We start from the raw sequence: 13,720 nt of genomic DNA, 5'->3' as shown, positions 1-13,720 counted from the left end.
ACCAAAAAATAAACAAGAAAGAGGTAAAAGAGGTGAATGAAATCTTAGAAAAATTAGAGTTAATAGACATATGGAGAAAAATAAATAGGGACAAAAAGGAATACACCTTCTTTTCAGCACCACATGGCACATTCACAAAAATAGATCATACACTAGGTCACAGAAAAATGGCACTCAAATGCAGAAAAGCAGAAATAATAAATGCAGCCTTTTCAGATCATAAGGCAATAAAAATATTGATTGGTAGGGGTACATGGAGAGCCAAATCAAAAATTAATTGGAAATTAAATAATATGATACTCCAAAATCAGATAGTTAGAGAAGAAATCATAGAAAGAATTAATAATTCCATTGAAGAAAATGACAACAGCGAGACATCCTTTCAAACCTTATGGGATGCAGCCAAGGCAGTACTTAGAGGAAAATTCATATCCCTGAGTGCATATATTAACAAATTAGGGAGGACAGAGATCAAGGAATTGGAAATGCAAATCAAAAAACTTGAGAACAAACAAATTAAAAACCCCCAGGAGAAAACTAAACTAGAGATCCTAAAAATTAAGGGAGAAATTAATAAAATCAAAAGTGATAGAACTATTGCACTAATAAACAAGACTAGAAGCTGGTACTTTGAAAAAACAGACAAAATAGGCAAAGTACTGGTCAATCTAATTAAAAAAAGGAAAGAAGAAAGGCAAATTAACAGCATCGAGGATGAAAAGGGGGATCTCACCTCCAATGAAGAGGAAATTAAGGCAATCATTAAAAACTACTTTGCCCAACTATATGGCAATAAATATACCAACCTAGGTGATATGGATGAATATTTACAAAAATATAAATTGCCTAGACTAACAGAAGAAGAAATAGAGTTCTTAAGTAATCCCATATCAGAAAAAGAAATCCAACAGGCCATCAAAGAACTTCCTAAGAAAAAATCCCCAGGGCCTGATGGATTCATAAGTTAATTCTATCAAACATTCAAAGAACAGCTAACTCCAATACTATACAAACTATTTGACATAATAAGCAAAGAGAGAGTTCTACCAAACTCCTTTTATGACACAAACATGGTATTAATTCCAAAGCCAGGCAGGTCAAAAACAGAGAAAGAAAACTATAGACCCATCTCCCTAATGAATATAGATGCAAAAATCTTAAATATGATACTAGCAAAAAGACTCCAGCAAGTGATTAGAAGAGTCATCCACCATGGTCAAGTAGGATTTATACGAGGGATGCAGGGCTGGTTCAATATTAGGAAAACAATCCACATCATTGACCACATCAACAAGCAAACCAACAAGAACCACATGATTATCTCAATAGATGCAGAAAAAGGCTTTGATAAAATACAACACCCATTCCTACTAAAAACACTAGAAAGCATAGGAAAAGAAGGGTCGTTCCTAAAAATAATAAACAGTATATATCTAAAACCATCAACTAATATCATCTGCAATGGGGATAAACTAAATCCATTCCCATTAAGATCAGGAGTGAAACAAGGATGCCCATTATCACCTCTATTATTTGACATTGTATTAGAAACACTAGCAGTAGCAATTAGAGAAGAAAAAGAAATTGAAGGCATTAAAATCGGCAAGGAGGAGACCAAATTATCGCTCTTTGCAGATGACATGATGGTCTACTTAAAGAATCCTAGAGATTCAACCAAAAAGCTAATCGAAATAATCAACAACTTTAGCAAAGTTGCAGGATACAAAATAAACCCACATAAGTCATCAGCATTTCTATATATCTCCAACACAGCTCAGCAGCAAGAACTAGAAAGAGAAATCCCATTCAGAATTACCTTAGACAAAATAAAATACTTAGGAATCTATCTCCCGAGACAAACACAGGAACTATATGAACACAACTACAAAACACTTTCCACACAACTAAAACTAGACTTGAGCAATTGGAAGAACATTAACTGTTCATGGGTAGGATGAGCCAATATAATAAAAATGACCATCCTACCCAAACTCATCTATCTATTTAGTGCCATACCCATGGAACTTCCAAAAAAATTTTTTTACTGATTTAGAAAAAAACATAACAAAGTTCATTTGGAAGAACAAAAGATCAAGGATATCCAGGGAAATAATGAAAAAAAAAAGGAAGGGGGTCTTGCAGTCCCAGATCTCAGACTATATTATAAAGCAGCAGTCATCAAAATAATTTGGTTCTGGCTAAGAGACAGAAAGGAGGATCAGTGGAATAGACTGGGGGCAAGCGACCTCAGCAAGACAGTATATGACAAACCCAAAGATTCCAGCTTTGGGGACAAAAATCCACTATTTCATAAAAACTGCTGGGAAAATTGGAGGACAGTGTGGGAAAGATTGGGCTTAGATCAACACCTCACACCCTACACCAAGATAAATTCAAAATGGGTGAATGACTTGAACATAAAGAAGGAAACTATAAGAAAATTAGGCGAACACAGAATAGTATACATGTCAGACCTTTGGGAAGGGAAATACTTCAAAACCAAGCAAGAATTAGAAAGAGTTACAAAATGCAAAATAAATAATCTGGAATACATCAAATTAAAAAGTTTTTGTACAAACAAAACCAATGTAATCAAAATCAGAAGGGAAACAACAAATTGGGAAAAAATCTTTGTAGAAACCTCTGACAAAGGTTTAATTACTCAAATTTATAAATAACTAAATCAATTGTACAAAAAATCAAGCTATTCTCCAATTGATAAATGGGCAAGGGACCATGAACAGGCAGTTTTCAGCCAAAGAAATCAAAACTATTAATAAGCACATGAAAAAGTGCTCTACATCTCTTATAATCAGAGAGATGCAAATCAAAACAACTCTAAGGTATCACCTCACACCTAGCAGATTGGTTAATATGATAGCAAAGGAAAGTAATGAATGCTGGAGGGGATGTGGCAAAGTAGGGACATTAATTCATTGCTGGTGGAGTTGTGAACTGATCCAACCATTCTGGAGGGTAATTTGGAACTATGCCCAAAGGGCGATAAAAGACTGTCTGCCCTTTGATCCAGCCATAGCACTGCTGGGTCTGTACCCCAAAGAGATAATGGGCAAAAAGACTTGTACAAGAATATTCATAGCTGCACTCTTTGTGGTGGCCCAAAACTGGAAAACGAGGGGATGCCCATCAATTGGGGAATGGCTGAGCAAATTGTGGTATATGTTGGTGATGTAATACTATTGTTCTAAAAGGAATAATAAAGTAGAGGAATTCCATGGAGACTGGAACAACCGCCAGGAAGTGATGCAGAGCGAGAGGAGCAGAACCAGGAGAACATTGTACACAGAGACTGATACACTGTGGTACAATCGAAGGTGATAGACTTCTCCATTAGTGTCAATGCAATGTCCCTGAAAAATCTGCAGGGATCTAAAAAACACTATCCACAAGCAGAGGACAAACTGTGGGAGTAAAAACACTGAGGAAAAGCAACTGCCTGACTACAGGGGTTGAGGGGACATGTCTGAGGATAGACTCTAAATGAACACTCTAATGCAAATACCAACAACATGGAAATGGGTTTGAGTCAAGAACACATGTGATAACCAGTGGAATTGTGCGCAGGCTATGGGAGAGGGAAAGGTGGTGGGGGGCGTGGGGGGGGAAAGAAAATGATCGTTGTTTCCAGTGAATAATGTTTGGAAATGACCAAATAAAATAATGTTTCAAATAAAAAAAAAAGATGGGAGATATAGGTTTAAAAATAAGTCAATAATAAATACATGCTTATTGAGGACTGCTGAGAGGGCAATGAATAAATAATCATGATATTCATTGCTATTCTCCTAAAATGATATGGCAATTATTTTCAATTTTGTTTCATTCACTTACTAATTTATTATGTATAATATCTAATTGCAGCATAGTTACTCCACATATTGAATAAACATTAAAATGAAATAAGTAACCAATGCTAGCCAAACAAACAAACAAAGAAAATGAAAATCAGCCCCAGTGAAGGTGGGTTCAAATCCTGGGTAAGCATGGGAAAATCTTCAGAGCACTGGATCTTATCTCTTCCTCTGTAAAATGTTGGGGTTGGACACAAGGAGTGCTAAAGTCCCTTCTAGGTTTTTATCTATAATCCTGTGAGTGAGAGTGAGGCAGCTAGGCCTTTGCTCCCAGGCACTGAAAGCAAAAGGCATTTCCATACCTTTCACTACTGGAAATCATTGGACTAAGTAAGCACAGGGTAAACCAGAAAATTGCCTAAAATTGGAAGCTCCCATAGTGCTTTTCCCCTTGTACCAAGGGCTCTTCCCTGGGGCTCGCCTTACTCTCACCTCCCAAAACGTTGAGTCGAGAGAGCCTCGTGCCACTTGTCCCCAAGAACAGGAGCTGCCAGTCCAAATTTACTTAAATAGGGTCAAGGAAAAGAATAAAGAAGAGGGAATGGGAAGGAACTCAACCAAGGACCTAGACAAGGTCTTAGAGCAAAGGGATAAATATTTCTAAGAAATGAAAAGCACATTCTGCTCAATGGAGAGCAAGGAAATGAATTCTAAGGGACTTCAGGAAATTACCTCGACCAACAGCCAAAAATGCAAAAACAGGTCAGAAGAGAAATCAATTTTTAATTTTGAAAGAAATAATTACCAATGTAGGCAGCAAGATGGTGCAGTGGATAGAGTACTGGGCCTAGAGTCAAGAGGACTCATCTTCCTGAGTTCAAATCTGGCTTCAAACTCTTAATAGCTGTATCATTCTAGGCAAGCCACTAAACCCTGTTGGCCTCTCCTCATCTGTCAAATGAGCTGAAGAAGAAAATGGCAGACCACTCCAGTACCTTTGGTCTCAGCTACTTATTAGCTGTATTACCCTGGACAAGTCCCTTTTCCCTGTTTGCCTCCATTTCCCCATCTGTCAAATGAGCTGGAGAAGAAAATGGCAAACCACCTCACACGGGTCACAAAGAATTAGACATCATTGAAAGGACTAAGCAACAACAAAATGTTAATTTATAAGGGGAGACCAGCTTTAGAGAACATTGGAAAAATCAATATGGACTCCAATGAGGGGTTCTTCATCTTTTTACATCAATAGACCCCTTGGGCAGACTGTTGAAGCCTATCGATTCCTTCTTGGAGTCATGTTTTTAAATGCACAAAATGAAATACATAGAATTGTAAAAGAAACCAATTCTATCAAAGTGTAGTTTTCAAAATATTTTTAAATTATTTCATGGACTCCATTATAAAAATAAGTAAACATCCATGTTCATAACTTGGAGTCCATGAAATAATTTTAAAATGTTGTGAAAAAATATTTTAAGAAAAACAAACAAGAATAACATACATGGGTGGTTCTGATGAACAGAAATTTCTTTGTCTTGTGTCTTCTTTCTGTACTGAAGTATGTGTGTGTATATATAATATACATATTGTTATAATTAAAATTAATATATTGACCAGTTATTATTTTTCATAAAGCTTATTAATAGAAAAGGTAGATAAGCATAGATTTAAAATCTCTTCCTTACTCTAAATCCTGACCACATGTCCTAACCTGCAATAAATAATCTTCCTGTCTCTCTCACCTGTCTGCTCCAGCCCCACATCCATGCCAAAAGATGCTCAGGTGGGCTCTGCCTCCTTTCTTTTATTGACATTCACGGGTGTAATTCTGGTACTTGAAGAATGTTGGTGAACCTGTCAGCTACTCAGGAGAGGGAGGGGATGAGATCCCTTCCACACAATATTTTGTGTGTGTGTGTATGTGTGTGTGAGAGAGACAGAGACAGAGAGAGAGAGACAGAGACAGAGATACAGAGAGACAGAGAGAGAGACAGAGAGACAGAGACAGAGAGATAGAGACAGACAGAGAGATAGAGACAGAGAGAGTGTGTGTGACGGTGATGGCTAAGATCATGCATAGCATCTGCAAATAATTCCTGGTAGATATTCATAATTTTTTTTAAATAACCACTGAAAATGTTTCAATATCTTCTTATAGAGATTGGAAATTCTGAAAATAGTGGACCAACCATCTCTCTCTTTTTTTTTAAGCCCTTCCCTTCCCTCTTGGAATCAATACTGTGTATTGGCTCCAAGGCAGAAGAGCAGTAAGCGCTAGGCAATGGGGGTCAAGTGACTTGCCCAGAGTCACACAGCTGGGAAGTGTCTGAGGTCACACTTGAACCCAGGACCTCCCATCTCTATGCCTGGCTCTCCATCCACTGAGCCACCCAGCTGCCCCCCACCATCTCTTTTTAAATAGAGGGTTTTTTATTCCTATATAGTTTTACTTTGTCATCAACTATCTTTTTTACTCCCGACAATACTCAATTCTTCTGCCAGTGACTTTAGAATGGATCACTTACTCCCAAGAATATTATTTAAAGAAATGGGTTCTTATGGGTGCAAAGAACAAATCCCCTAAAAGTGGCCCTTATATTTGAATCTGCTCTGTTTGCAGTTTAATTTGCTCCTGGGTCCTCAGGCCAATTAGAATCGTGCAAACCTTCTAGGGGAGGATTGTATTCATTGAGGCGGAACTAGGGTGTTGGAAATGTCGGATCGTCCTCGGAGGAAAGCCAGCAGGGATAGAAATATGTGTGAAGGAAGAAGGGCGCCCCCCCCAAGTTCCCCAGCTCCAAAGCGAGCGGCTCTCACCAAACACTTGGAAACTTCCGTTTGCGGACATCAGCGGGCCCTCCCTGCTCTTCACGAGGATGCTGTAGTGCCCAGAGTCGTTCAAGTATACTTCATTGATGATGAGGGAGCCGTTGGCTGGCAGGCTCTCCCGGCCCGTAAACGCGGAGCCCTCGTTGTGGACCCCCGTGTCGGCATTGTAGGACATGATGGCGTGTATAAAATCCAGCCCTCGATACCAGGTCAGGGTCGAATACCTTCCCTCCTGGAGCCCATGGAGGGAGAGAAGGACGGTCTCACTCACAACAGCAATGGACGGCTGGGAGACGATGGAGAGCTGCGCGGCCCCTTGAAAGCTCCACGAGGCAAAGAGAGAGGCTGGGAGAGGGGAACGAGACCAGGACACCAGTGAGACTCATTGAGCAGGGAGAGGTCTGGGCATCCACCCACCTTGGCCGCTTCCTTGGAGACAGAAAACCGTGCCTAGGGCAGCCAAAAGGAGCGGAGGAGGAGGTGGCCTTTTGGAGATACTCTGTGAGGGAGTGCCTATGTGAGATTTTGCATGTGCGTACTCCAGGCTCAGCCACTTGGGTCTGAATGATAGCTTTGAAGTCTCAGGTTCTGAGTACGAATCCCTGTTCTGCTATTTGCTTCCTGAGTAACTTCGAACAAGTCTCGTCACTTCTCTGGACTCCGATGATCCTTAACTATAAAATAAGGGAGGGGGTAACCTCTAAGAGATTGTCTAGCTCTAGCTATGTACCTGTGAGATTCTCCCATAATCCCAGTCTTCTGCAAGTCCTTTTCCTAGATTGACTCTCATTTTGCTGAACTACAAAATGATGGGGGATGAGAGTGGGAGGGGAAATAGACGGCTTCTAAGGCTCCTCTCAACTCTGACATCTCTGTTTTAAAATAGATTCCAGGGGGCAGCTGGGATGCTCAGCGAATGGAGAGCCAGGCCTAGAGACAGGATGTCCTAGGTTCAAATCTGGCCTCAGACACTTCCCAGTCGTGTGACCCTGGGCAAGTCACTTAACCCCCATTGCCTAGCCTTTACCATTCTTCTGCCTTGGAAGCAATACATAATATTGACTCCAAGATGGGAAGGTAAGGGTTCATTAAAAAAGTAATCTAATTAATTAATAAGTATATAGACAAAGGAATGAACAAACAAACGAATAAATAAATGAAAAGTAAAAATAAAATGGATTCCAGCTCTCAAGTTCCATGTCCTAGGGCCCCTTCCAAGGATGAGATTAGCTCTGGAAGGGAGACAGAAGAGGGAGAAAAAGAAAATGAATCATGGAAACAGGAAAAATATTTTTAAATAAAATTTTAATTTTAAATTAAAAAAAGAAATCATTAGCAAGAAAACGTACACACACACACACACACACACACACACACACACACACACACACACAAAGATTACCACTTCTAAGACCCTTCACATTCTGTTTTCTAAAATCCCTCTGTAGAAGTGAAATTTGGATGCCTCAGTTTACCCCTGCCCTTTGAGTTGCCCCTTTACCAGGCACACCTGTTTTAGTTTGAACGATGAACTTTATTTTTTTTAAGCCTTACCTTCCATCTTAGAATCAATGCTGTGTATTGGTTCCAAGGCAGAGGAGTGGTAAGGGCTAGGCAATGGGGGTGAACGTTGGACTTTAGAGGTATTTGGGGACCCTAGTGTGGGTGGGTTTTGTGGACTTGGTGGACCAAGTCAACACCTCCCAACGATGCCATTCCACATTCCAAGATTCTTCCCAGTTCTGACTTTCCATTCTAAAGCCACTCCCCATGCTGGCTCTGGTGGTCCAAGCATCTCTGATTCTAAGCACAAACAGAATCAATAGGGAGCAGAATATTGGATGCTGTTGCTAGGCGATATCTTCAAGCACAGAACACAGAATTTTGGTCTCAGGAAAAAATGCAAAGACCATTTCTTACAAGCCCCTTGTTTTATAATGGGAGAAACTGAGACAGACAGACAGACAGACAGACAGACAGAGAAAGAGAGAGAGACAGACAGAGGAGACAGAGAGAGAGAGACAGAGAGACAGAGACAGAGAGACAGAGACAGAGAGACAGAGACAGAGAGACAGAGACAGAGAGAGAGAGAGAGGAACGAGTTTGCCCAACATCACATTCTTGGAGAGAAAGGAGAGAACCCAGCAGGAGTGAAGGTGAGGAGAAGCTCTGAAGGACTGATCTTGGGATCCAGCCAGCATTTCTGGAATTCTTCCTCATCCCCTGGACTCAGGAGGCGTCTGGTAATGAACCAGCTGCACATCCTGCCCTTCCTGGGGGCTGCATCAGGGGGCCCAGAGAGAATGATGGATCCCAGAGGATCTGCTACTGGAGCCCAAGTTCTGCCAGCATATGGACTGGTGGCTCATCCTCTGAGAACCAAATTGAAAAGGGAGGGGAGAGTTCAGCATCACAACAGAATGAAGACACTTTAGGCTACACCTGCTCTTAAAAGCCATTTACGCAGTAGTGTGTACACATTTCCATCCCTTCTTGGCCACTCTTTATCCAGTCTTAGTCTTTCTCTCTATAAAAAGGGGGATAAAAACATTTGAACTATTTAGCCCTGTTGGGAGAAGAAATCTACAATCAACAAGACCTACTCTTGGAGTAAAGGAAAATGAAAAAAACAAGCAATTCAAGAACCCGGAATAACAAAAAGGGTAATCTGGGCCCTTTGATTTAGTTTACATATCCAGGATTGACTCTCCTGACTGGTTCAGAGAAAGGAAGAGAATTGAAAACATTCCTCCATCTAGAAAGACCCAAGCTTGGGCCCCAGGAAGGAAGGTTAATCATGGCCTCCACACACCCATTGCCATATCTACATCCTGTCCTTCACCCAGGAAGAGGTACAAACTCCAGAATATGTTCGAACAGAGGCGGAATTTCCCATTTTTAAGTATTTCTCTCTTCATTTTCAAAGACAGAAGAGTTAATTTTACAGTCAAATCTTCATGATTTTTTTCAAGGACTTTTATATCAAATATAAAGTTTAGGGAAAGGTAGGAACAAGCAAGTGGTTTATAAAAAAGTGAAATTCTCAAAACTTTTAAGTTTGGAAAACCAAATTTAAGGGATTATTTATGCTAAATTGTGTTGCCTTGTTACTAACAGATTTTGGCAGATTATAATCAGGAACCTGTACAAGTGATTTGGAACCAGAGAAAGAAAACCCCCTTCAGAGCTGCCCAGAGACTGAAACCAAGTCCAGAATGCCCAAGAGAAGATATCTGGGGATCAGACAATTCCACGAGACATCTGGGACTCCAAATATGCTGATTAAATGTTGGGAATGTGCTCCTGGGAAACAAGTCAACTTGGCGTGTGTTAGTATCCGTGATAATGATTATATTGCTTTGGCCTTTGGTTTCCTGGTCTTTATGTTGAGGCTTCCTTGGTTTCTTTGGGAACATAAAATCTCTCTTCTCAGAACCATAGGAGAAATTAGGAATTAGAATTAGGAGAAAAACTGATCGTATTTTTTGAACCCAACCCTACAGCACTGGGAAGTTGGACCGCCCATCCACAACTGTTCTTTAGAGCCCCTTAACCAAGAACCTGGGTTATATTGACCAGAAACAGTCAGATTCTAAGAATGATGTAAGGAAGGAGTTTTCTCATGAGTGTACATCTCAAGCAACCTTTATGAGTTATCTGAAAATCTATCCATCCATTATTGTTTCCATCTCCTGGTTATTTACAGATTCTTGGGGAGGGCTCTTTCCTGAATTCAGGGAATTAAACCTGGTCACCCTCTCACTTCACCCTCCCGACTTGGAAAGTCCCTAATCTCTCCTCCAATTAGAAATCAGATTATCTAATGTTGTGTTATTTACTTTTAATTAATTAGCCTTATTTTTCATTGTTTTTAGTGTATAAAAAGTCTGTCTCCTCCCGTATCAGGGTTGGTACCTAAACTGAGGAAGCAACTTGGTCTCAATTTGTTAGGCAGTTGGCAGCCATTGCATGATATATCGATACACTCAGAAGATTGAATCTTTGTTTCCTCAGTCATTTCATCTTTTGCTGGATACAGGATCAGAATCATGGAATGTTGTAGATAGAATCATGGAATCAAAATCCTAAACATTAAATTCAAAGAATCTTGAAATCTTTTATCATAATGTCAGAATTTTAGAGGTGGAAATTCCTTAAGTAATTTAATTTAAATTGTTTCATTTTAAATAAATTAATTAAAATATTAATTTAAATTAAAAGCATGTGATATTTATATTATGATTGAAAACTAATAAAGTAAATTATTATACAATTTAGAATTTGGAAACTATAGTATAACAAAGTAAATAATAAAGTAATAATGATATTAAATTATAATAAAATAATAATAATAATAAAATGGGCCCAAAGAAGAACCTAACTGACTCAGAGCTACACATTTATTTGTCTTAATGTCAGAGTCAGGAGTAGGATCCGGACTGGGGCTCTTTCTTTTGCCCTTCAACCAATCATTTCCACTTCTCCCCCAAGTCAACTTTCTTATAGTAGGACCATTCACCAAGAGACAAAATCTAATTCTTTCTTTCTTCATCACCCAAGACCTTTCCTTCTCATTAAGACCGATGATGCCCCCAATTCTCATTTTCCCAAGCTCAGTCTCTCACCTGTGAGAAGAAACCTTTTCCAGGAGCTGAAGCCTCTGTGGGGAATATCCATGAGTTCTAACACCAGGTTCTGGCCCACCTGGATCTCTTGGAGTATCTGTTTAATGATGGACAAAGATGGGGAGGCTGGTCCCAACACCAGCCCTAATGAGTTCCCTGTCCCAATTCACCAGGAAGTACCTCCCAACTTTTATTCTTTCTCTTTCTCTGAGGGACTAAAATAGCTTCTCGTCTCTTCCTCTAGGTTCATTTCTTTCCCTTCTTTAAGAGTTTTATGGTCTTGGACTTTGGTTCTGGTCTTGTTTCTGGAATCCTTGTGGTTTCCTCCCTTGGAGTCACCAAGTTCTTCCCATTGCCTTCCTCTCTCAAATCCCATTGGATTTACTTACCCCAGGGCAGGGAGAAGTAGAGAGTTTTGGAGAGGTGAAACCAACTGAATTCCCTTCTGAACTTCCCCTGAGATGGAAAAGTAGAAGTTTGGGTCATGGGCCAAGTAGATATGTTAATAATTTACTTCCCCTAACAATGATAAATAATGTGAGAACTCTTTAATGGATTTATAGTGGGCGTGCCCTCCGTCTGCCCATCTCAGCCCCTTCATGACATTTCAACCTGAGTGGTGTCTGCCGACATGAGAGGAAGGAAGGGAGATTTGTCATCTGTGGTACATGTAATGCCTCCTCTGGGGCCACTCCCCCCCCCATTCACTGGCACTCCCACTTACCCATTAGATCTTCAGAAGATTGACTCTCTCCAGTTCTACTAGATCCCTTACTGGTATGATTACCATTAACAATCGGCTTTTAGCAAATTGGCCACATTATCCTTAGCTTTTAGCAAAGGCTTGTTCTAAGATGGTATATAGCCAAAGAAATTGTGCTCATGTACCCACAGATGCAAACAAAATATATGAGAATAATGGGCACAAACTCAGCCTACGATGGTAATGAGACATACATTGAGGGATACAAGCAGGAGCGTACAGGTAAAGTATGAGCAACTTTTAGCAACCAACTTTGAAAAAATTTATTCACAGTAGACTCTGAAGTTTAATCTGTATCATGAACACTTTCTTCATTGTGTTCTGAAGTCTAAACAATCAATGAAATGATAAAGCAAGTCCTGATTTAGAGCATTCACCGGTTTTTCAGGTATAAATGCTCATGCTAAAATTTTAATAATTACTTCTCCAAAGCCAATTCAAGCTGACTCCCGGATACCCCTGGGTATAAGTGTGGCAAAGAGTAGTTCAAAACCCTCAGTGCTTATTGAAGTCCTTTCTCTTTTCAGAGTCCATACACAAGTCCCCATGGGCATGATGCCTCTAGTACCCTTCTCTTCCAGGACAAATCATGATGCTTCCTGAAGATATCTCTGTTGGTCCTCATTGAGTCTCTCTGCTCCCTATGCTGATGCTTCCTTTGCCCTCACCCATTGCCATTTCAGGGACCCTGAAGCTGCTCCCTTATAGCTTCCTAAAGCCAACATCTGACCATGATCTCGTCCTCTTCGATTTAAGGAACATTCAATGGCTCTCCATGACCCAGAAGTCCAAGTTCAGATTCCATAGCCTCCACTGAAAATTTCTATGGACTTGGCTCAGCCTTCTCTGATATCCTCAAGTGTCTCATAAGTTAATCTCCTCTCCACTCTTCCAAATACCAGTCCTCCTAGCTCTGACACTTCCCTTAGTCTTGTGGCTCAGTGGAGGGCATGGAAAGACCCTGAAATGAGAAGGAGGGTGATTTGGATTTGATGGGGGGGGGTCATATTTGTTATTACATTTTGAGTTCCAAATTGTCTTCCTCCTTCTATCCCCCACCCTCACATTAGAGAAGATCAACATTTGAGATAGAGAGTCAGACAGATATAAGGATAGATAGATAGATAGATAGATAGATAGATAGATAGATAGATAGATAGATAGATAGACAGACAGACAGACAGATAGATAGATAGATAGATAGATAGATAGATAGATAGATAGATAGATAGATAGATAGATGTGGAACCACAATACATATTTCTATATATCATTTCTTTCTCTGGAGGTGGATAGCATCTTTCTTCATAATGGTTGACTGGAGTGATCATATTACTCAGAATCACTTGGTCATTCAGTTTCTCTTCAGGTTCCTGGTACTCTCTGATCCCTTAAATTGGAGATGTGATTCACAACAGATTACAGACAAATGCTGGTTGATTAGGATATAATCACCCCCCAAGTAATCCAGCCACCTGGATGTTACTTCCTCCTGGAGAAAAACAAATGGTTTTGTGCCCCTGGGATTCCCCTCAAATGAACCATTCCCTCTTTGCTTTGAGGCACTAGATAGCAAAACCCTGTACTAACAAGAGCTTATGGTCCTAAATGGAAGCACCCAGCAATCTTCCCTCTCCTGGATTTCCCCTACAAAACTACAGAATTGCTCTCTTATGATTAGAAACTTC

The 13,720-nt window shown here is 40.1% G+C and overlaps 1 protein-coding gene across 1 annotated transcript in view; it reads right to left on the bottom strand.

Annotated features, from left to right (window-relative positions):
• The window catches only part of CEACAM20 (CEA cell adhesion molecule 20), a 35,887-nt gene extending 23,301 nt beyond the window's left edge, over positions 1 to 12,586 (bottom strand). The window contains exons 1-3 of the mRNA XM_056826217.1: positions 12,569 to 12,586; positions 11,270 to 11,366; positions 6,633 to 6,989 (exon numbers count right to left, since the gene is read on the bottom strand). Coding sequence (XP_056682195.1) covers positions 6,633 to 6,989; positions 11,270 to 11,366; positions 12,569 to 12,586 — 472 coding nt within the window. The remainder of the gene's footprint in view (positions 1 to 6,632; positions 6,990 to 11,269; positions 11,367 to 12,568) is intronic.
• Between the last annotated feature and the right edge of the window lie 1,134 nt (positions 12,587 to 13,720).

This window comes from Monodelphis domestica, chromosome 4 (genome assembly GCF_027887165.1).
Source record: "Monodelphis domestica isolate mMonDom1 chromosome 4, mMonDom1.pri, whole genome shotgun sequence".
Taxonomy (NCBI): Eukaryota; Metazoa; Chordata; class Mammalia; order Didelphimorphia; family Didelphidae; genus Monodelphis; species Monodelphis domestica.
The sequence above is the reverse complement of the archived record's forward strand: the minus strand, read 5'-3'. Positions and strand labels throughout refer to the sequence as shown.